Source organism: Labeo rohita, chromosome 4, assembly GCF_022985175.1.
Source record: "Labeo rohita strain BAU-BD-2019 chromosome 4, IGBB_LRoh.1.0, whole genome shotgun sequence".
NCBI classification, from domain to species: Eukaryota; Metazoa; Chordata; class Actinopteri; order Cypriniformes; family Cyprinidae; genus Labeo; species Labeo rohita.
This window is the reverse complement of record NC_066872.1, coordinates 36,077,684-36,104,246: the sequence shown is the minus strand read 5'-3', so window position 1 is coordinate 36,104,246 and position 26,563 is coordinate 36,077,684. Positions and strand designations below refer to the sequence as shown.

The 26,563-nt window shown below is 31.6% G+C and overlaps 1 protein-coding gene across 1 annotated transcript in view; it reads left to right on the top strand.

Moving 5' to 3' along the window:
* tmem178bb (transmembrane protein 178Bb) overlaps positions 1–26,563 on the top strand; it is a 113,676-nt gene that overhangs the window by 36,414 nt on the left and 50,699 nt on the right. The window contains exon 3 of the mRNA XM_051107577.1: positions 20,033–20,146. Coding sequence (XP_050963534.1) covers positions 20,033–20,146 — 114 coding nt within the window. The remainder of the gene's footprint in view (positions 1–20,032; positions 20,147–26,563) is intronic.

Here is a 26,563-nt window from a genome sequence, read left to right as displayed (position 1 = left end):
TAGGCTTAGTCCCACCTTAGACTGTCACAGGTATACAGAAAGCACTTTCCTGATTTGGAAAGCTCTAATCTGACTGCCTAAATTTACACAACTATCAGAACGAATGGCTCAGATGAATTTTTAGTAGTGTTTACAAAGTACTGGGTTGATACAGCGAATGCTTTTGAGACTCAGATAATGCTTGGACGTATAAAGTTGTCAGGTTACTGGCATCAAACCCTTAAAACATCAAGTTTATTTTAAGGCACTACTACTGTATATTCTTAAGGAAACTATATTTTTTTGCTTTTTTATGTTTCAGAAATAGTCAGTACGTATTAGCAAACAAGTATTAAAAACTATACTTTTGTGGTTTTACATACATTTTGCAGAATCTGCTAAATGTTCATTATTTTACCAAAATAAGAGGTAAATGAAAGTTATTTTATATTTAGTACTAACCTGAACCTTTATATTTTACATAAAAGATGTTTACATATAGTCCACAAGAGAAAATAATAGTCGCATTTATAAAAATGACCCCGTTCGAAAGTTCACATAAGCTTAGTTCTTAATACTGTTGTTACCTGAATTTTTTATTTATTTATTTATTAGTTTTTTTTGTGATGGTTGTTTATAAGTCCCTTGTTTGTCCTTTGGTTTTCCAGCATCTTTTGTGTAACTGAGGGACTCATGCAACTATTACAAAAGGTTCAACTGGTCACTGATGCTCCAGAAGGAAAAATGATGCATTAAGAACCTGGAGGTGAAAACTTTTGAAATTTTAAGATCGGGGTAAATTGAACTTATTTTATCTTCTGGGAAACATGCAGTTATCTATTGTAGCTTCTCAAGGACAGTACTAAATGAAGGCAAAATGAAAAGGATGTACACATATTCATTCTGTTCAAAAGTTTTCACCCCCGGCTCTTAATGCATCATTTTTTTTTTTCCTTTTGAGGCATCAGCGAGCATTTGAAACTTCTGTAATAGTTGTGTATGAGTCCCTCAGTTGTCCTCAGTGTGAAAAGATGGATCTTAAAATCATGCAGTGACTGCTGGAAAGGTTTCAAATATGCAAAAGATGCTGAAAAACCAAAGAATTTGTGGGACCTGAAGTATTTTCTGAAGAAAAGTGGGCAATTTAACAGGACAAACAAGGGACTCATGAACAACTTTTACAAAACAAACACAAAAACAACCAGGTAAGAACACAGTATTAAGAATCAAGTGTATGTAAATATTTAAACGGGGTCATATTCGCAGATATTCAGGTTGTGAGAGGTTGCGAGAGGTGACGGAGACCGAGATGTCAGAGAGTTCACCCTGTTTATTTTCTTTATTTTACAAACGCACACCGGTTTCTTGTTATGACGATGTATTTTGTATGATCCCTCTTATTTTGGTAAAATAATTCACATTTTGAAGATACTGCAAAGGGTATGTAAACTTCTGACCACAACAGTATGTATATAATTATGTTTCAGATAATCCTGCTGGAGAATGGCAAATTAAAAATGAAATGTGGTTGTCATATTACATGTTAGTAACAGCATCTCATCTTTAAGTGGGCTCTTCTTGGCTGAATACACTGCAGAACAAACCTTATGCTGTTTAGTCAAAGTCTACATGAAACCACATTACTATGAGCCACAGCTAAAATTCATCTTTCCAACAAACCAACAAAACACCACATACAAATTTTACCTTGGATGTAACTGTCAAGAATCCATGATACCAAGTGACTACAAGAGTGACACCAAAAAAATAACCTGAAATCTCCAACCACAAACACTGAGTTCATTCAAACCAACAATTAAGATCTCCACAACATGATTCCCACAGGAATAACAGTCTAATCATGTAATTAGCAGACAGCAGCAAAAGAAAACACTGCCCCCTGACCTCTTGATTCTTAACCCAAAGCCCAGCAATCCTGCAAGTGGCACTATCATTAGATCGCATGTAAAGTGTTTCATCAATAGACTACTTAACATATAGATTCTGAGACTGATGGGATATCATGCCTCTGTTTCCATGGCAGAAAGCCAGGCAGCAGTCTTATAAAAACATTCACTGTCATTTCATTCAGGGCTGATGGCAATCTTAAACCAGTGTACGTTCTCATTTATTATTTATAGGCAATACGCTGCTTTTCTGTTTGCTATGCTGTGAAAAAAATAAATCACAATTTTCTGTCCAAACAATCCATTTTTGGAGATTAATTATCCTCTCTCAATAACAATAAAGCCTTTCCAGTCAATAGCTTACTTCATACTGAAGAATTTCTCAAGCATTTATATGCTTCGCAGTTTTACCCTTTCATAACGTATAAACAGGAGACAAAATTAACACTCATCAAACATCTCCGGAGAGTTAAAATTGGCGTTGACGAGTAAATACAATCTGGCCAGTTGGCTGGTATATTTAATGGGAATTACTACATGGTGTAAATCTTAAAGACGCACTCCGGAAATACTTTTTATATTGCACTCCAAGGATTTTATACTGCCACCTAGTGGTGTAAATGCAGCATCACACAAAACAAAAAAAAACATAAGTTAAAATATTTTATAACATTGTAGTACATAATTAATTTATTCAACAAGCAAAAATTTCAGTAATTTAGTATTTCTAAACATACCATACGCTCAGTAGTTGAGTATAGGCCCAAAACACTAAAAAATGTCAACTAAGTTACCTGTCAACTGTGTTACCCAGTAAAGGTAACATGGTGGACAGTAGCAAACATAGATGCTATTTTATGCACATATTACTACATATCACCTTTATTTATATAGGACTTTATACAAATATAGATTGTTTCAAAAGGGTTTTTGGGAAACTTTTTCTTCACATTGTCAAATTCTAAATGTACCCCTAATTATAGAATGACCCTGTGCTGCTATCTGTCAGCATCATTAGCATTCCATTTTCGTCATTTCTTTCTTTCAGTGTAACTCTACAGATGAGATGTAGAGATGCAGAGGTGACAACTTTTTACATTCAACCTCTGGACAAAGGCTCCTCAAAGCAAACGCATCCCGCGGGAGCTTGAAGTTAGCATTGCGCCTGCCGTTATCCATTTGCTGCGCACGTCAGCAAAAAACATTTAATGGCAATGTGAGGTTTTCTCCTGCAGGAGTGAAGGACAGTGCGTTGGCAGCCATTTTAAGGCCTTTAATTAAAGAGCTCTGCGCCAGTGTCCAGATGCTATCAGTCAGAAACGTCTGCCTGTACTTCCATCTCCTGCACACAACAGATAATGATAATGCTGCTTATAATCAGCTCATTCTTTACGGCGTGCAAAGCGAATGAGACAAACACACAGGCTGGCATTTTCCGACAGCTTGTCAAAGACTGAAAATGGACTTTAAAAGAGTGGTGATTAACTCAGTAAACAGTTGTAAAATAAATTCCGGCACAAGAAGAATGCTGCTAGCATACAATGAACAGACGATTAGGGCTGTTGCACTCCCACAGATTTTGAGGAGAGCTTTGATTGGCTATTTATGTATTTTTCCACTGGATCAGGGCGAGATCCGCCACCCTCTGTGAGCTTGAGCCGAACAGCCGGCCGATGTAGACCACACACCAGCCCGGATTCATCCATCTTCATTCTCTAACACAGCGGCTTGAGGGCTTCTAGCATGTACATACTGATTCTGGCGAATTACAAGAGACAAGCCACTCCAGAGGGAAGTCTTCCTGGCCCTTCAAAGACAGCGCGATGCTGCGGAGTGTAAAAGTCTCAACATGATCCATAGCAAACCAGGCTCGGTGTTCCCTGTCATCACCTCCTGAAGGCATGGCACACTGCTTTCTGACAGATCTTTGCTGAATATTAAAAGTGTACAAGTATAGAAGGAGATACTAGGGCACTGAATATAATGCTGTTACAGCACAACCGCTAGAGATGACCTATCAGTGAGTCATTCAGATTAACTGATTCTATCTAATGATTCATTCAAATTAATTCACTTAAAGGAGAAGTCCACTTCCGAAACAAAGATTTACAGATAATGTACTCACCCCCTTGTCATCCAAGATGTTCATGTCTTTCTTTCTTCAGCTGTAAGGAAATTGTATGAAAATATAAAAATATGTTTTTTGAGGAAATCATTTCAGCGTTTTTCTCCATATAATGAACCTCTAAAACTTACAGTCGCAACTATAGTTTACTAAAGTTATTGATACTACACAATTAAATAAAAGGATAGAAGTGTCTCAGAAGTTCTCACAATGTTTCAACAACAATGTATTCATTTATTATGATGGTATTTTGGCACATAAACTACTGTTAATAGTTTTGTTTTTTTAAATGTTTTTGTAAGAAGTCTTTTATTCTCACCAAGGTTACATTCATTTGATCAAAAAAAAAAAAAAAAAAAAAAAAAAAAAAAAATGTTAAAACAACAACAATATTGTGAAATATTACTACTTTAATATATGCTGAATTGGCGGCCAAGAGAAATTTCAAAATAAATATTAACTGCTTTAATAATAATAAAAAAATAATACAACCTCATAATACAAATTTTGATCTATGACAATGTTATTTATGATGAAAACAAAACAGAAAAGGACAAAAAGATTTGAAAAAGATTCTTACATTGTTTCAAATCATTACTTCATTTTAATCGTATTTTGACAGAAACAAGCCTTATAAAATGTATTTTAATTTAAAAATCCAAAACAAAGCGCAGGATAAGCATTTCTCATGGCACTCCTGAGTGATGACTAATTCACCAAAACAAATCTGTAAAAATAAAAAACACTGAACAAAAGTATTTGTAAAGGCTCTTACAGTGTCTGAAAACCGTTGCTTGATTAATCACGACAATATTTTGGCAGAAACAAGCGTAATATAATGCATTTTATTCCAAAAATCATAAACATAAAGTGCAGCACAAGCACTTCTTGTGGCACTCCTGAATGATGACTCAAAGGAATCACTGAAATGAAACCTATTTGAATGAACTAATTCACCTAAACAAATCTATAAAAATGAAACACAGAAACAAAAACTCTAAAGGCTTTTACAGTGTCTGAAAACCATTACGTCATTAGTCATGACAGTATTTTGGCAGAAATATAATGCATTTTATTCCAAAAATCATAAACTGAGTGATGATTCAAAGAAATCATTGAAACGAAACCGATTCTAATGAACCAAAACAAATCTATTAAAATTGGAACACAGAAAACAGAAACACTTGTAAAGGCTCTTACAGTGTCTAAAAACCATTACTTCATTAATCGTGACAGTATTTTAGCAGAAGCAAGCCTAATAAAATGTATTTTGTTCCAGAAATCATAAACTTGAGTGATGACAAAGGAATCATTGAAACGAAACCGATTCAAATGAACCAATTTACCTAAACAAATCTATAAAAATGCAACACAAATGGACAGAAAGATTCATACAAGTTCTTAAATGGTTTGAAAAACATTATTTCATAAATCATGACAGAATTTTGGCAGAAACAAGCCTTATAAAATGTATTGTATTTAGTTCCAAAAATCATAAATTGAGTGATGACTCAAAGGAATCACTGAAACGAAACCGATTCAAATTAACCAAAACAAATCTATTAAAATTGGAACACAGAAAACAAAAATACTTGTAAAGGTTCTTACAGTGTCTAAAAACCATTACTTCACTAATCATGACAGTATTTTGGCAGAAGCAAGCCTAATAAAATGTATTTTGTTCCAGAAATCATAAACTGATTCAAATGAACCAATTCATGACTTCAAACAAAAATGGTTTAAAAACATTACTTCATAAATCATGACAACGAAACTGATTCAAATGAACCAGTTCACCTAAATTTAGTTCAAAACTCTATAAAAATCAAAGGAATCATTGAAACGAAACTGATTCAAATGAACCAGTTCACCTAAACAAATGTATAAAAATGCAACACAAATGGACAGAAAGATTCATACAAGTTCTTAAACAGTTTGAAAAACATTATTTCTTTAACCCTGACAGTATTTTGGCAGAAACAAGCTTAATAAAGTGTATTTCATTCCAAAAATCATAAACTCAGTGATGACTCAGAGGAATCATTGAACGAAACCATCTCGAATGAACCAATTCACCTAAACAAAGACTTTCCAATTCTAACAAAAAGGTGAACTTAATCCAAGGTTGTTTGATTTTGTCAAAACTTGAAATATATAACTTGCTAGGATCACTTTATTTTTCTTTTTTGCCCAAAGCAACTTAATAAACAGTTACTTGGTCAGTCACTCATGGAAGACAAAACAGCTTTATGTTCCAGCCACAAAACCATCACAACTATATTCAAGCTTAATGTAAGTTTAAAGGACATGCGTAGGTTTCCAGCATCCACTGTTAACTGTAAACAAGATTGTCCTCAGTGACATCTGTGCATTGGCAAAATGAACCGCACATTACATTCATCATCATGTCATCCTCAGCGGCTGCGCGAAGCATCTCTGAATTAATTTCACTTCACTTGTAAAGCAGAGACGATCTATCCTAACGTTTCCTGCAGCAACAGACTGATCTACCTGCGCAAACCCGCCGCTGATGTGCTATGCTGTAATTATGAAGACAATGAAACGCATCGGCCGGGTCAGTGAATACATGACTGCTATAACACCCCCTCCCCCCTCCCTTACAACCAACCAATGCACTTAACTGGTGTATCTTGCCGTTAATCCAGCTTGGTTTGGGTTCGGGGAGGGATGGACCGCAATCTGGGTCACCAAATAATGAGGCCAGGGTGAGTACTGCACCGCAGCGTCCATCTGGCAGCCCCACGTGCCTGTCTCTGCCAGCGATATGCAGGTCTGGAGGAATAAACAAAGCGGGCACACAAAAAGAGATGTGTTACCTGGCTCTGGAAACATTTTTGGTTTTGGAACTTAGTAGAGAAGCAAACAGAATAAGTTTTGAGATGGCATCCACCAAATTATTATTATTATTATTATTTTATTTTATTTTTTTAAATGATAGGAACATGTACTTGTGGTCAGTTTAAAATAGAATAAAATAAAATAAAGAAATTTTTATTTATTTATTTACTTAGTTTTAAAATATTTATGTCCTACCTTAATGACTACAAGGAAACGATACTAGTGGTCAGTTAAAAATAAAATAAAATAAAATAATAAAAATTATTATTATTATTATTGCTGTTGTTGTTTATTTATTTATTTATTACTAGAAACATAGAAAATGGTACTTGTGGTTAGAATAAAATAAAATAAAATAAAACAAAACAAAATAATAAAAGTAAATAAAATATTATTATTATTATTTTTATTTATTTTCTACTATAAGTATGGGAAATGCTGCTTGTGGTCAGATTAAAATAAAAAAATAAAAAAATAAAATAAAATAAAATAAAATAAAATTTATTATTATTATTAGCAGTAGTAGCAGTAGTATATTTATTTATCTGTCTGTCTATCTATCTATCTATCTATCTATAAAAAAATAAAATAATATAAATAAAATAAAATAAATAATAATAAAATAAAATAAAATAAAAAATAATATTATTTTTATTTATGTCCTACTATAAGTTTGGGAAACGCTACTTGTAGTCAAAAATAAAATAAAGAAATATTTACTTAATTTTAAAATAAAATACAATTATTGTTATTATTATTATTAATAATTAATTAATTAATTTAAAAAAAGGATGACAAGGGGGTGAGTACATTATATGTAAATCTTTTGGAAGTGGACATCTCTCTTTCTCTCTCTCTTTATGTCTTTATTATTTTTTCTATAGTTTGAATATTGAATATTTAATTTAATCATAAATCAATAGATTAATCGATGACCAACAGATATTGAAATGCCAAATATGTATTTTAATTTGCTGCATGGTTAATACATTAGGACACTTGTGTAACTGATCACATTCCACATTCCAAGTTTTGATTTTTTTTTTTTTGTGGACATAATAAAATACTACACATCCATATTTCCCTTCATACACTTTTAATACACTTTTATGCACTGGTTTTATGGTTAGAAGATCATGCACTGAATGTGCCGCTTAGCTTGCGCAGAAACTGCAATAAAAAATAAATAACAAAAGGAAATAAACTCAAATGTACACAGCCATTAGCACTGTGCTTCTCAAGCAACGTTCCCAACTGAAAAATAATAAAGCCACACATGCATTATGTCAGCTATGGCTCCCTGGGGGCAAAGGGAATAAAAAAACAGATTGTACGATGACAGGGATCTTTGATGTCCATATGCATGTGGGTGACAGCGCAGAGTGGAGTGAAGCAGAATCTTGACTCATAGACAGAGTTATGCCAAAAGCCTCTCTCAGTCTTTATCACAAGCCTTTATCTTCATCATAAGGATGGAGACCACCATGAGGCACATTTATAATTAGATTGTGGAGTGTCGGGTCAAACACTATGAGTCAGCTAGATGATAATGCCGCTCTGGGACTGTTAGCGTCAAGCATGGCTTACTCCAGCTTTGATAAAGTACTCATATTGTGCCTTCTGTTGAGCTTTCGCTATGTCATAAAGGTCTGAACAAGCACAATGAATTTTTGGAAACAATTAGAGGAAATAAAACTTCACTACGAGTGGGGAAAATAGTTTAAATGCATTAAATTAAATTAAATTAAATTAAATTAAATTAAATTAAATTAAAAAATTAAATTATTAAAAATAAAAAATATAAAATATAAGTGCTGAACATATATTAAATAGAAATTAAATTAAATTATAGAAACAATGACCAGCTACCAAATATTACATTAAATTAAATTAATTTTTTTAAACTAAAAATTGAATTAAATAAAAATAATACAATATAAAATTTAAGTGCTAAATATATATCAAACAAAAATGAAATGCTAAAATTATTTCAATTATTAAATTAAATTAAATTAAAAATAAAAATTTAATTACCAGCTACCAATGACTAAATTAAATGAAATTAAATTAAATGGAATTAAATTAGTAAAAATAATAAATGAATAACAAACCAAAATATAAATGCTGAATATATGAAATAAAAATGAAATTATAAAATCATTTTTTTTATTTAAAATTTAATTTTAAAAACAATGACCAGCTAACAAATTTAATTTAATTTAATTTAATTTTTTTTAAATTTAATTTAATTTAAAAATTAAATGATAAAATTATTTCAATGAGTAAATAAAATTAAATAAAAAATAAAATAAAATAAGATTCAAAATGTAATTCAAAGGTTAAAAAATAATACAAATAACACTTAAATGCTAAATATATAAAATAAAATTAAATGATAAAATTATTTCATATACATAATTTACTTAAGTGGTAAGTAACTGGTCATTGTTTCTCAAATTAAAGTAACATTTAATTTCAGAAACAATGACCAGCTACCAAATTAAATAATTAAATGAAATTAAATTAAATTAAATTAAATTAAATAATTAAATTAAATTAAATTACATTTTGAATATATAATACAATCATCATAAATTCATATATAATACAATAAAATATGAAATAACATACGTCAACATACTGTCAACTTAACGTAAACAACTGTTTCCTTATATTTAACAATATCTTGTAGCCTCAGTTTACTAACAGTCCAAGAGCCAGTAAATGACAATTTTGCATGAATACAGCTTATACATGAAAATATATAGCTGCCTTTATGTTTTTGAAAGGGGATCCCACATAATGAGATTTCAGCAATCCTTAGCATTATGAAGGTTGAACAGCCTTTGTTTAGTCTATCACCAAACAAGAGAAGATCACATAATCTATCATTAGAAAAAAAAACAGCAAATATATCTGTCATTCATCTATGAAAGGGCTTCAGCAGTGTATTTGACTCGAACACTAAAGCAACAGGAAAAGCGTAATGATGACTAATGCTCATCACTGAACAAAGGGAATTGCAGCACATGGCAGCAGAGCGGCTACAGGCCTGTTGCACAGGGGGGAGTTTATGATTAATGGAAATAAATATGAAAAGCATCACATCAGCCCCAGCACCTGATCACTCTCGCCTCCACAACTGCGTTACTGCTTACCAAACAACTACATCACTAAAACAGATACAGCCTTCGGTTCAGTTGAGTGTGCGCAATACACTCCTGCTGGAGTCAGTGGCAATGACGCCAAATATCTCTGACAGAGAGGTCAAGATTAATCTGGCGCTACATTTTGACATGCCGTTTTTTTCCTTTGTATAAAGCATTTGGACTCTCTGAAGGTCTGACGTCTAATAAAGCAGTCTTTAAGTAATTCTTGCACTGCCCTACATGTTAGGAGGATGTACAATTACTTGGAGTATGTCAAAAGTTTATATAAATTTGACACAGATATGTGGAACACTTGATTCTGATTGGTCAAAAGTGGTTTATTTATTTTGGTTTTAAAATAGTCTTGAATATATGTAAATAAAATGAAATAAAATAAATATTAAATAAATGTAAAAAAAAAATTAAACCATCTTGAATATATGTAAATAAAAAAAAAAAAAAATAAAATAATGAACTGCCACATCTAAAACACCATGTAATTAAAATTATAGCAATTCAAAATTATAGCAAATATAATGTTGAAGCATTTACAGAAATAGCCATTATTACAATTAATTACAATACATTATAATATAATTAAATAAATTTAAGCAGTAAGGAAAATAAAATAAATACATTTTAAAAATCAAAATATAAAATAAAATGTAATTAAATTTAAACAGTTTGAATATATGTAAATAAAATAAAATAAAATAAAAATTTAAAACAAATTAAAATAAATTAAATTAAATTAAAGAGAAAATGGTTCAAATGTGAAAATTATAGCAAATACTGTATATTGTTGAAATATTTACAGAATTTGCCATCATAATTCTAATAATTTTATTATAATTAAATAAATGTAAACAGTCTTGAATATATGTAAATAAAATAAAAATAAAATAATGTAAAATAAAATATAAAATAAAGAAATAAAATAAAATGTAATTAAGTGAATTTAAACAGTCTTGAATATATGTAAATAAAAAAATTAAATTAAATTATAATTAAATTAAATTAAATAATGAACTGCCACATCTAAAACACCATGTAATTAGAGGAAAGCAAAGGAAACCGATCTATCTGATGAGAAAATTATAGCAAATATACTTTGTTGAAATATTACAAAATTTTCCATCATTGCAATTAATTATAATATTTTTTAAATAAATGTAAACAATCTTGAATATATGTAAATAAAATGAAAATATAATAATATAAAATATAAAATAAAATGTAATTAAATAAACTTAAACAGTCTGAATATATGTAAATAAAATAAAATAAAATAATAAGATGAATCAAAATTTTGGGCTTGTCAAATGTTGCTCTCCTTGGTCAAACATTTTTGTATTATGACTGCTAAACTGAAGGATGTCTCCTACACAAATACACGGTCTCCACTTTCTTAAATAATAATTTCATGCACTTTGTGTACTTATTCAGTAAGTAGCCAGCCATTATTGCAAATAAAGTCTTGAATATTTATAAATAACCAATTTTGTTAATTTTATAGCCTCCAAAGGGGATATCTACAAGCATCCAGAGTTATATAAACAATTGTGCTAATTACGATACACTGTTCCGTTCTGTTAATGTTGTGAATGTTATTATTTTTAAATGACCAGTTAGAGGATATTAACTTCTGCTCTTATATTACCTCAAAATTAATGTGTTACATTAATCTCTCTCTGCCCACTTTCAAATTGGTATATTTTGCAGAGACGAGGAGATAAAGTTAATCCCCTTTACAATATTAAAGCGGCAACAGTGGTGACTTTGCATATATACGTCAGTGCTATTATGGTACACCATACAACATTGATCCAGATTACATGTGATGAGGACACTGGACACATATCATCGATCCTGGGCCAAGTCAGAAATCAGGCTATAGTATCTGTAATCTGTTACCTTATTGACATGCAGTCCTTCCTCAAGTTGAGCAGTGCGGTTGTTGTCGATATAGGTTTTTCTTAGAAAGGTTTTGCTCATTACCAGGCGAAAAAGTGAAGCGAACAGCTCATGAATTATTGACAAAGACATTGGAAAAATGGCAAAGTGACATTCCAGAGAATCCAGAGGAATTCAAAGATGGGGTTCAAGGGTGATTAATTTTGCGGCGGTGCCTTTGCGCCTCGGTTGGCAATGTGTGGAACGTGTCGCAAATGGATTATTTAAAATGCACTTATTTATTTATTTTGAAATTCGGCTGAGCAGACACATTAGCTGTGGATAATGGCAGTGATTAATCCTGGAGTAAACAGCTGAAAATGCCCTTGTGAGGAAAAAAAAATCATCACATTCAACCTTCAGGAAAGAGAAAAATGAAATATAAAATATCCTTTCTCACTCTCTGATAGTTAAAGCAAAGTGAGACAGGCTGGAGATTCATAAATAAGTAAGAGACTCTTCCAGTCTGCCAAATCCCTGTCTGCAGACTTTAGATTAGTACAATGAGCAGAAAAGCAGACAGCACAGGAGAGCCTGCCAAAGAAATAGTACTTGCTGAGACTCTCTTATATATATATGGATCCCTTTTGCCTTCTGAACTTTCTTAACCAGATATTTTGGTCCATAGTAACATGATAGCATCATGTAAAGTTGCTGCAGATTTGTTAGATTTGATATTGTGATGCAAATCTTCCGTTTCACCACATCCCAGATGATTTGAGCTTTCTGACAGTTTGAGTCAGGAACAATACTCAGGTAGGCTTTAAAGGGTTGGTTAACTAAAAAAAATGACAATTCTGTCATTAATTACTCACCCTCATGTCGGTCCAAACCCGTAAGACCTTCGTTTATCTTCAGAACACAAATTAAGATATTTTTGATGAAATCCGAGAGCTTTCTGACCATGCATAGACATCAATGCAATTACCACGTTCAAGGCCCAGAAAGGACATTGATAAAATAATCCATGTGACATGGTTCAACTGTAATGTTATGAAGCTTTGTGCACAAAGAAAACAAAAATAACGACTTCAACTATTTTTTTTTTCTGTCTCAGTATTCTCCTTCGCATACGTCATGGTACTCTGGTGAATGTGTGTCGAAGACTGACAGAAGTTTATTCAACTGATTTGTTTAAACAGCTGATTCATTCAGAAACAAAGCAAGTATCTTTATGAATGACTCACTGACTCATTTGATTCTTTCAAAATGCAGATTCATTTAGTAATGAATTACCGGTGTTTGTTGATCACATGTGCACAGCAGTTTGCTAGGGCTTAATAGGTAATATTTTCTTTGGCGTAACTGCACAAAAATAGACAATATTGACCATATTGTTTCTAAGACGTAACACAATATTAACTTTTTATTAAGCTGTTGTATAAAATCAATAACACATTTGCAGTCGTGCAAATATTAGGAAAGAATCAGCTCTCTTGTTTGTGTCGTGTGATATTGCTAAACTATATCATATGATACAAATATAACCTGCCCAAAAGTTTTTTTTTTAATTTTTTTTTTTTTTTTAACCATCACACACCCTCGAATGAGCGCTATAGCATATTTACTGTAACCGCTCAGGTATGCAATGATGACCCATTTCAGGGTCTGCCAAAATGATAATTTAAATTTAAAGCTGCAAGCAGCATTGAAAGGGCCCTCGCTCCCGGGCTCACTGCTTTAGAAAAACAGTGAACGGTGAGCAATATGCATTTAAAGTGGTAAATATAGGAGGAATATGTCAGTTAATTATATGTGCCAAACTCTTGCCAGCTGGTGGAGCTGTGACTATAACTGAATTTTGGCATGTAGATGTGTTCAAGCCAGGACTTTGATCAAACATATGAAGTTTGGTGCAGATCGAACATGGAATATTTGAGTTAATGTAAAACATTACATATCCTGTTGCCAACAGGTGGCGCTATGATTATATCTGAATATTGGCCTTTAGATGTGTACAGGCCAGGACTCTTATCAAACGGGTAAAGTTTGGTGCATATCGGACATTTTACATAGGGAACATCAAAGTATGTCAGGACGCCACGGACAACCCTTTTAACGAAAACTCAAGATCTTCACAATTTAACGTCACAAAGGCCTTTAGATTAGACTGAGCAGTTATAATGTTGATGTCATTAAAGCTCTATGAAGAGTTTGTTAGAGCATGAAATACGCCATATCGCCAGCAGGTGGTGCTATGACAATAACTAAATATGGTCATGGGCATGTGTTCAGGACAGCACTCAAACATGTGAAGTTTGGTGTAGATCAGACATTGTATGCCTATAACAATTTCCTGTTTCATGGCGAAACATTGAAGTTTGTCAGGCACGCCCTTCAATTAAAACTCAAGATCTTCACAATTTAACATCATAAAGGGCTTTAGATTACACTGACCAAATTTGGTGTTGATCTGTTTAAATCTCTAGGAGGAGTACGTTTAAATACATCACCTAAAAATAACAGATTTCGAGCTTGTTTACACCCTCAAAAATGCAACATCACCACAGTCAGCCTGAACCGTTAATACAAGGTAGGATGGATACATACTTTCATGATATTTACACCAAATTTGTACCCTACTATCTGAATGTCTCAGCAGAAACTCATCAGACTCATCAGACCGTGCAACCTTTTTCCAGTCCTCTATTGTACAATTTTGGTGAGCCTGGGCAAATTGCAGCCTCAGTTTCTTGTTCTTATCTGACAGGAGTTGCACCTGGTGTGGTCTTCTGTTTCTGTAGCCCATCTCCTTCAATATTCGACATGTTGTTCAGTCAGAGGTGCTCTTCTGCATGCCTCGGTTGTAACAAGTGGTTATTTGAGTTACTGTTGCCTTTCTATCAGTTTGAGTCAGTCTGACAATTCTCCTCTGACCTCTGGCATCAACAAGGCATTTTCGCCTGCAGAACTGCCACTCACTGGATTTTTCTTTTTTTCAGACCATTCTCTATAAACCCTAGAGATAGTTGCACGTAAAAATTGCAGCAGATCAGCAGTTTCTGAAATACTTAGACAAGCCCATCTGACATCAACAACCATGCCACATTCAAAGTCACTTAAATCAACTTTCAATGTCCTTTTGATGCTCAGTTTGAACTTCAGCATATTGTCTTGAGTATGTCTATATGCTGAAATGCTGCCATGTGATTGGCTGATTAGATATTTGCATTAACATGCAATTGAATATACGCATACATATTAGGACTGGCTGTTTAACATTAAATTAGGATAAAATACATACTTTTAAGAAATTAATACTTTTATTCACCAAGGATGTATTAAGTTAATAATTAAAAGTTTATTAAAAGTTACTAATAAATAATTTACATTGTTATAAAATATAAATATTTTGAATAAACACTGTACTTTTTAAGCTTGTTATTCATGAAAGAATCCTGAAAAAAAAAAAAAAAAAAAAAAAAATCACAGGTTCCAAAAAATATTTGGCAGCACAACTGTTGATATTATCCAACATTGATCATTCTAATAATAAATCCGCATATTAGAATGATTTCTGAAGGATCATGTGACACTTAAGACTGGAGTAACAGCTGATAAAAATTCGTTTTTTCATCACAGGAATAAATTCTATTTTAAAGTATGTTAAAATAAAAAACATTATTTTATATTGTAAAAACATTTTGCAGTATTACTGTTTTTTTTTCTATATTTTTAATCAAATAAATGCAGCCTTGATGAGCAAAAGAGACTTCTTTAAAGACTATTACGAGTCTTACTGACCCCAAACTTTTGAACGGTAGTGTATATATACACTTTTATATATATATATATATATATATATTTTTATATGTGTTTTAGTGCTGTCAAATGATTAATCGCATCCAAAATAAGGGTTTGTTTACAAAATACGTGTGTACTGTGTACATTATGCATATATAAATACACACACATACAGTGTATATTTCAAAAATATTTACATGTATATGTTTATATTCATATAATTTATATTATATACAGTATATTTTGAGTATATAAACAACATATTTTTCTTAAATATATACAGCATGTGTGCGTATTTGTACACACATAAATATACATGGTACACACAAATATATTAACAAAAACTTTAATTTTGGATGCGATTAATTGTGATTAATCGTTTGACAGCACTAATACTTTTATTTGCATATGACAACCTTGATACACAAAGAGGAAAAGAAATGAGTTCCCTTTGATACGCAAGGAGGATAAAATGAGTCAGACTGTCAAAAAAACTAAAAAAAAGTGTAAATAATAAAATAACTCACTCAAAAAATGATCAAAAAAACTCCCTGTGTTAACTGCGCAAGGCACTGAGGAAAGCCAAGCGACCTTTCATTGACTGGCTCATAGCAGGACTGCAGAGAACGCTGGGAGTGTAGCTTGGCAACATCAATGTAGATAGTTCTGTAAATAGACTTTTTTCTGCCAGTTAAGCCATATAAAAACAATTTGACACAAACATTGCAATGTTAAGAAGAGATGAAAGCTTACAAGTCAGTAGCCTTAACTGAACTGTGTGTTTGAGTCACACATCCAAACTTAAGTAAGTGCCGTGGTCCCAGTGACACTTTAAAACGTACAATGCCTTTAGCTTTCTTTGGCATATTTAAAATCTATTCAACTCTCCCAGGCATCGCTGGCCATCAAAAAATCTATACCTGGGAACACTGCTGTCTGGTCAGCCTGGAAGAAAGATGGTTTTGGTTTACACTCGGTCGCTGACCCGATCAGCTTGTGCTCCACAGGGACACACAGGGCCAAGAACAATCTGTCTTACAAGCCTGTGTAACGGGAGATGTTTACAGAGTTGCTTGTGAAACCCAGCGTAAGCCATGTTTGATGATGAAATTTGTCATTTTATTTTAATGCCGAAATACCATCTTTATACAGCTGAGGTCAAAAGTTTACATACACCTTGAGGAATGTGCAAAACGTGAATTATCTTACCAAAATAAGAGGGGATCATACAAAATGCATGTTATTTTTATATTTAATACTGACCTGAATAAGATATTTCACATAAAAGCTGTAGTCCACAAGAGAAAATAATAGTTGAATACTGTTCTTCAGAAAAATCATTTTCAGCATTTTTGTGCATTTGAACCCTTTCCTACAATAGCTGTATGATTTTGAGAGCCATATTTTCACACTGAGGGAGTCATATGCAACTATTACAGAAGGTTCAAATGCTCACTGATGCTTCAGAAGAAAACACAATGCATTAAGAGCCGGGGGTGAAAACTTTTGAACAGAATGAAGAAGCTGTGGATCATTCAGGTAGCAACACATACAATAATAAAATATAATAATATTGTACATTCTTAGAAGAAAAGTTCTATATAGAACCTTAAAGGGTTCTATTAGGTGGTTCATATTTGGAACCCTCTAAAAGTTTCATATAGAATCTTCTAAGGGTTCTACCAAAAGAACCCATCTCTTTGTAAACAGGAAGAAGGTTACATATAGAACCTCTTATAGGTTCATTAATTATCATAGAATTCATGTTTTGATGTTGCTGTTTCCTTTACTGTTAACTATAACAGTATATAGACATTATTTGTCTAATTTAATTTTGTGAGATGTTATAAAATATGGTTACCGATGAGACTAGTAGCAATCCACTGCTAGCGTATCCATTTTCAGCTTGACACTAATGATTTGTTAATCAATGTGACACTAGAGCTTCCCTCGGTAACACAACATAGATTTTAGCTGCTCTGGCGGTTCCTGGAAGAATGAGATAATGGAAGACAGAGTTGAGCATTGGGACTATAATTCTTTTTTCTGGATGATATAGGCTGCCATTTTCTATCTGCAGAGTTGCATAATCAACAGGAAATGATATCCTGGACAATAGTTCAAGCTGGAATGATTGCTGGCGTGTACGGTTAGGACACAGAAATATGTATCATTATCTTTGTCAGTCCTTTTTCACTGCTGATCAGTGTATATGCGTGAGCTCTGAAGACACATGAGCACATCATTCTCGTCTGAAGGGGAGGACGTGTGCAGGCCTCGTTCTAAAGGCCACATCATTCACAAACGCACTTCACAGTGCTCCCAAATGAAATCACTATGTGACATATCTCATTCTCCAAAGCTTGAGAGATACGCTGCACAAGTCAACCAGAAAGCTTCGAAATGCACTGGATTTCAAATGTGACACAAGCTACAGGAAACCACCGTTTGATTAGAAAGAAAGAAAAACACAATTGTGCGACTATGTAAATGTTGAAAAAGCCTCCTGGGGTGTTAAAAAATGAGATCTGTACTTTCTCAAAGAGAAAGGAAGAAGAAAATCGAAGGTGTGAAGATTTATATTCTGATCATGCTAAATACAGTAAAATGAAAATCTAGCAGGAGTGTGTAGTGGAATATATGTCTAGAAAATGAAGACAGTGTATATAATCTCCATTTTAATCAAAACTGCTGTTCTGCTTGTCAGTGCAATACACTGACTGATGGCATCTCATTATAGACACAATTCACTTAAAAGAATAGTTCACTCAGAAATGAAAAATTGCTGACAGCTTACTCACCCTCAATCCATTGAAGATGTAGATGAGTTGGTTTCTTCATCAGAACAGAGTTGGAGAAATTTAGCATTACATCCGTTGCTCACCAGCAGATCCTTTGCAGGGAATGGGTGCATTCAGAATAAAAGTCCAAACAGCTGATAAAAAAAATTAGGTAATCAACCCTAATGAAATTAAAATACATGCTAAGTATACTACAAATTTATTTACATATTATGTACTTAATAAAAATACCCTGCAGTTGTACTTTTAATATGCTAAACTGGCATATTTAAAGTGTGCTAAATTGGAAAAAACGAATTTTGTACTTAATGCACTTTAATTGTGCAGAAGTAGTGCTGAAGTACAACTAAAGATTTATTTAATTTATGCTAAAGTGGAACTATTGCAAGTATACTTGGTACACTTTAAATATGTTGCACTTAAAGACCAATATTATTTAAAGATCACACAATCCTCATCAATAGTGACATTAAATATTTTAGGCTTAATATTAAGAAATGTTCATTGTGCACAACTAAATTACAACAAGTCTCAAGCAATATGTCAGTAATAGACCTGAACTATACTTAGTATAAAATAAATACATTTTAAATCTATTACCTTTTTTTATAGGGAAGTAATCCACATGACTCTAGTACATCAATTTACACCTTATCAACACCTTCTTAAATATATACAGCATGTGTGCGTATTTGTACACACATAAATATACATGGTACACACAAATATATTAACAAATACATGACTCTAGTACATCAATTTACACCTTATCAAGCAAAAAGCTGAATGTTTGTAATAAATTCATTTTTAAGACTTTTTCAACTTTAAACCATTGCTTCTGGGTAAATGGTTGTCTTATCTGAATCAGGAGAGAAATATGCACAGATTGAGCACTGTTTATAAGCAAAAACCAAAACAAATATATCAGTGGATTTTGATGTGCGAGGACAACAAGGGATGGACTTTTTCACTGAAGGAAGTGTTATTCTTATATTTTGGCCAGAAGCAATATATGTGACCCTGGACCACAAAACCAAGTAGCATAGGTACATTTGTAGCAAAAGCCAACAATACATTGTATGGGTCAAAATTAGCTATTTTTCTTTCATGCCAAAAATCATTAGGATATTAAGTAAAGATCATGTTCCATGAAGATATTTTGTAAATCTCCTACCGTAAATATATCAAAACTTAATTTTTGATTAGTAATATGCATTGCTAAGAACTTCATTTGGACAGCTTTAAAGGTGATTTTCTCAATATTTTGATTTTTTTGCACCCTCAGATTTTAGATTTATAAATAGTTGTATCTCAAATATTGTCCTATCCTAACAAATTTTAGATTTGTCTTATTCCAAACATCAATGTAAAGCTTATTTATTCAGCTTTCAGGTGATGTGTAAATCTCAGTTGTGAAAAAATGACCCTTATGACTGGTTTTGTGATCCTGGGTCACATATTAAATGACAGATTTGTTTCTTTCCTTAAACTCATTTTTTCCTTCTCTACTTGCAGGGTCCATTGCAAGATGCTCCTATATCAAGTACCACTACTCCTCGGCCACAATACCCAAGAATCTTTCTTACAACATCACCAAGACCATACGTCAGGATGAGTGGCACTCTCTGCGTGAGTAACATTCATTCATTATAATAAAGTGGGATCTCAACATTCCTTGCTTTAAACACCTAAAGCATTAACATCTCAAACTGCCAAATTACTTTGACTAATAGTACGAATCAGTGTATATTTTAACCTTCAGTGCTGAGACAAGCACTTTGAAAACCGTACAAACAGTAATCATCCCTGACCTAGTGATCTCATTTGCTCAGACTTGCTAAGTAAGTTGGCCAAGTCAAGTCAAAGCCAGATATGGAAGTAGTGGCACAACATGTTGTAATTTCATCATTTTTTTCGGGCAAGCTCTCGGTAGACCTAAACATACAGATGAGGTGATTTGTTGTTGGTTTGTGGAAGGAGGAAGTAGGGTACATCTCTCAAAGTCAGATGTAGCTTGCTGACCCACTTTTGCACGGTTCCCACTTTCTCCATATACAAAGGAAATTGTGAAGATGCTTATTATAGAGAAGTGATGGAAAAAATGTGCTAATAGAGAGATACAGCCATTAGTGCGCAATCTGACCCCCAGAAAGCTCAGTGAAACTGTAAACCCCATTATTCACACATTGAGGTTATTCCTCTTGAGGGTTTGTTTATTAAATATATGCTATATCTACTATTTATAAATCCATTTAGCTGGTAAAAAAAAATAAAATAAAATAAAATAAAATAAAATAATTCAATTAAATAAATTAAATAACAATAAATAGCAATATATAAAAAAAAAAATTGTGCTGTTTAATATATGTGCAGCAACCGTTTTGATAACATTATAAAGTCTTTACAGTCACTTTTGATACATTTAGAAAAATAATAAAATAAAATAAAATAAAATAAATAGCAATGTTGAAAACAATTGTGCTATATCTACTATTTATAAATCCATTTAGCTGGTAGAAATAAAATAAAATAAAATAAAAATAAAATAAAATAAAATAAAATAAAATAAAATAAAATAAAACAAAAAATAAATAGCAATGTTGAAAACAATTGTGCTATATCTACTGTTTATAAATCCATTTAGCGGGTAGAAATAAAATAAAATAAAATACAATAAAATAAAATAGCACAGTTAAAAACAATTGTGCTATAAATCCAATTTAGCCGGTAAAAGAAAAGAAAAGAAAAGAAAAGAAAAGAAAAGAAAAGAAAAGAAAAGAAAAGAAAAGAAAATAGCAATGTTAAAAACCTTTGTGCTATATCTACTATTTATAAATCCATTTAGGCTGTAAAAATAAAGTAAAATATAATAACTAAAAACTGCAAATAGCAATGTTAAAAACAATTGTGCTGCTTAATATCTGTGTGGGAAAAGAATGTCATGTATTTAAAACAGAGATTTTTTTATAACATTATAATGTCTTTACAGACACTTTTAATATATTTATAACTCCATTTTGCCGGTGAAAATAAAATTAAATAAAATAAAAAATTAAATAAAATAATAGCAAATAGCAATGTTAAAAGCAATTGTGCTATATCTACTATTTATGAATCAATTTAGCTTGTAAAAATAAAATAAAATAATAAAATAAAATAAAATAAAATTGAAAAAATAAAATAAAATAGGAAATAGCAATGTTATAAACAATTGTGCTGCTTAATATCTGTGTGGCAACCATTTTTAAAATAGATTTTTTTTTGTAACATTATAATTCCTTTACTCTCACTTTTGATACATTGAATATGTCCTTGCTGAATAAAAGCAAATGAAAGTTTAGCTTGGGGAACAAAATTTTCATTAAAAACAGGACTGAGGAAGCATATAATACAACAAGCTTGTCTAAACATGGCTCTCCAGCAGAACAGCCAAGCTTCTCCATTCTGGCTGACGTCCACAGTTGTGACACTGGTTTTCACTACAGTTCACAAAATTTACACTAAGTGGGGAGTGTGTAAATCTATTCCCCTCGGAGGGTATTGGCTTGTTTGAAACCCTCTTAAGGGATGAGACTGTGGTTTGGAGCTGCTGCTGTGTATCATGGACAGAAGAAAGAGCAGAATACAGCATGCCCTCAAACTGTCATGTGGTCACACTCCAATGCGCTGTGGAGATCAGCCTCTGTCAGGTGACTGAAGAGACATCTCTCCTTTAACCCCTAAACCCACCAGTATCTACACCTTCATCTCTCTCGCTTTCCTCGTTTTCCAGTGCTCCAATATGGAGGGTTATGAAAGCAGAGATGCATAAATGACACTGCAGGAAAGAGACAGAGCTCTTAGTGCAGTCGAGTGCAGCAGATGAAAGATCTCTGTGGCGCCAAACATTTCTTACCGTTTCTATTTTGTGCTCAATATCTGGTTCATGTGAACCTATAATCCTGTAAATGTACTTTTTGATATCAAAAATCGACCCCAGACCAAGCAAGACTAAATTTAAATCTTGAAGATGGAGTTAGAGTTTATGTTAAAGGTTGAAATCTGAGCCAATACAATATTATAGGAGTCATTTATCGGTTATCAGCCATAACATTACAGAATATGACAAATTATATAAAATTCTATACTATTTTCTCTAAATGAACAGAAAATAAAACACTAAAAACCAAATGAATAATTGAATGAATGAATGAATGAATGAATGAAACTACCATTCAAAAAATTGGGGTTGGTTATTTATTCATTTAATTTAATTTAATTTTTTTTTTTTTTGAAAGACGTCTCATGCTCATCATGGTTGCTTTTATTTGTATTTGATTAACAATGAAAGAATGAATGAATGAATAAATAATAAAATATAATAAAATAAAATAAAATAAATAAAATTAAATTAAACAAAATTAAATTATATATTAAATTAAATTAAATTAAATTACATTAAAGATTAAATAAATTACATTAAATAAAAAAAAATAAATTAAATTAAAAATTAAATTAAATTAAATTAAATTAAATTAAATTAAATTAAATTAAATCATGTAATTTATTTGATCAATTTAATGCACATTATAATAATTAATTATTTAAAAAAAAAATGTACTAACCCCAAACTTTATATACACGTTGTATATTATATAAAAATAAGCCTTGTGTTTGCATAAACAAATAAATAAATCTTTGCTAATATTCTACTTTTCATTTCATTTTTGATTAATTTAATTCAAGTAATAATAATAACAATAATAATAATTAAAACAGAATAACCCCAAACTTTATAAACACCTTGTATATTATTTAAAAATAAGCTTTGTATTTTTAATGCAAATAAATAAATAAATAAATAAATAAATAAATAATAGTAACTATCGAAAAAAAGCACTAACCTCAAACTTTATATACACCTTGTATATTATATAAAAATAAGCCTTGTATTTTGCAAAAATAAATTAATAAATTAAATTGAATAATAATAGTAATTTAAACAAATACTAATCCCAAACTTTATATATAACTTGTATATTACATAATATAATAATTTCCACTGTTAACTAACTATTAACTATGACTTCTGCCTCAAACTCCTAATTTGCTGCTTATCAATAGTTAGAAGGTAGTTGTTAGTAACACTTTATTTTACGGTCTCTTAACTAGCATGCATATTACTAGAATATTAGCTATTTATTAGTATTACATATTAATGCCTTATTCTACATGACCTTATTCTACATTCCTAATCCTAAACTTAACAACTAATTTACTAACCATTAATAAGCAGCAAATTAGGAATTTATTGAGGGAAAACTCATAGTTAATAGTGAATGACTGATTCCTATTCTAAAGTGTTACCGTTGTTTTAATTAACAGCCAGTAATATGCATGCTAATAAGCAACTAGTTAAAAGTGAGAACGGGTCCTTAAAATAAAGTATTGTCAATAATGTAATAAATGTTAAAAATAAAGGAAATAATATCGGCTGATAACCAAAATATGATACCGATGTATTGTGCATCTCCAGCTGAAATACTTCTCATACACATTTGAGCTTAGATTACAATGCGTTCACATGGTATTCAGAGTCTCCCAGTGTGTCTGTCATTTAACCCAAGCATTCTGACCTATACTGTAAAGAAAGATGTGTAAGGGTCAATTTCTCAGTTAAGGTCAGTCTGTGATGTTTAATGTTCTTATTACGGCTTACACAGCTGATCCAACAAATCAAACAGTCCAAATGAAATCCTTTCCTGTGGCGAGGGAACCTTAAATGTAAAAAAGAATTAACAGACATGGCCTTTAAGGCTTTGACTCCATTAAGTGCCATATTGATTTTGGGGATGCCAAGAGAGGTCAGGAGATCAAGAAGTCTCCATTAGTGAACACTGAGGAGTAAATTACTCCAGTACTATCTGGAAAATGTGTCTGAGCCTGAGTAACACTGCCCAAAAAGAATCCCTGGATTCTCAACTGGCGTGAGATCAAAGCTTGTGTTTTGTTTTGATGTCTAGAATCAACAGAACAGGTAACGCTCAAGCGTCACGGCAGCTCGTGTTGTTTTTGCTTGCGTCTCGCTCGGATGAGAACCGAGACCTGACATTTCATAAAGTGTGTGAAATTGAACAAAGGGAGGTTAGAACATTTCCTGCACTCTCATAATGCTTATCTGCTGGCGAGTGACATCAGCAAAACTTCAGAAGTCTGTGGGATATACACAACACTCATTTGTACTTGTCAGTCAGCACACCAGGAAACCGACTACACCAGCAAGAAAGTCACAAAAGATGACGCGACTTCTATTATACGCGATATGAAAGCCAGAGACTCCGCAGAAGCCAAAATCACTTGTTTTTAGCGACGGACGGGACGTTCAGCTCGAAAACTGCAAATGCTTTTGGCGTTTCGGCTTCGGATGAAGACGGCCTGGTTCAGTAACTTCAGCAGCTTAGGGATTTTGTAAGATCAAAAGGAAGCACCAAAAATGAGCAGCAGGAAGCTGTCAATGAACATGACAGGAAATAATCTGCCGTGATGCGTAAAGGTGCCCAAAGAGGCGAATTATGATCTCACTCTCCAAATCCTCCAGATCTCAGTGCACTCAACTCAGAAACTGCTTAGTGCTTCAGAGACCAAAGAGAGTCAAGCATTGGATTTAAAAAGAAAAAGAACAGAAGAAGAAGAAGAAAAAAGAAACCAAAAGGATTTTATAAAGCTAGTCTACTATTATTATTTGGGTCAGTCAATTAGAAATGCATTCGTGTAATCCAATTAATTACATGGTATAATGAATATGCTGTGCAATTAAACACATATCATGCAATTAATCACATGTCTACTATCACAAATCAGCAATCACCTAATCACATACAGCATTAATAATTCAATGTTTAAATTCAAATTTAATTACATGAATAAATAAAAATGCATTCATATATTTAAAATAATTACATATGGTAACTGGATTAATTGCAATGAATCACATGTCATGCAGTTAATCACATCAGTACTTTTAATTCAGTTTAAAAATCAAAAGGTTAATAAATGTTATCGTTATTACATTTCAGTTAATTAATTACATATATCTGCTATCACAAATCAACATTCAAAATTGAAAATGAATTTTTTAAATTAAATTTTAATTGCATGAATAAATAAAGGCATTTGTATATTTAAAATAATTACATATGGTAATTTATTTCATTGCAATTAATGACATATGTAAAAACATCAGTGCTTATAAATAAAATAAAAAAAAATGAAAATATATATAAAATATTATCGTGAGTTATTTGAGTTTGAGTTAATTACATTCTGATTAATTAATCATTCACATATTATCTACTATCACAAATTAACATTCAACTAATCATTCATCAGTTATTTAAAAATGTTTTTTTAAATGCAAATTTAATTGCATGAATAAATAATGCATTTATGCATTTAAAATAATTACATATTATTGCAATTAATTACATATCATGCAATTAATCACATCAATACCTTTAAATACAATTTTAAAAATAAAAACATTCATAAAATATTATTGTAATTTAGTTACATATTTCTAGTATCACAAATCCACATTCAACTAATCACATATCAGTAATTTAATTTTAAAATTAAATTTTTATTAATAAATAAAATTAAAATTAAATTTAATAAATTGCAATTAATTACATATTTAATTAATATGATCTGCTAGCTAATTTAATTACATTAAATCACATAAATAATCACATTTAATTTAAATCATGCATTCAAATTTATTACATGATATGAATTAATATAATGATATTTTAATTTATCACATTTACTACAATTAAATGACATATTGGTACATCATTATCTAAGACAAGCCCCAAATGAAGATTAAACAGTATCATTGTATTATAGTGGCAGACAAAAATATTTTATTACTTGACAGCTCATTACTTTAAAGGGATAGTTCACCCAAAAATGAAAATTCTGTCATTAATTACTCACCATCATGTCGTTCCAAACCCGTAAGAGCTTTTTTCATCTTCAGAACACAAATTAAGGTATTTAAGGTTGAAC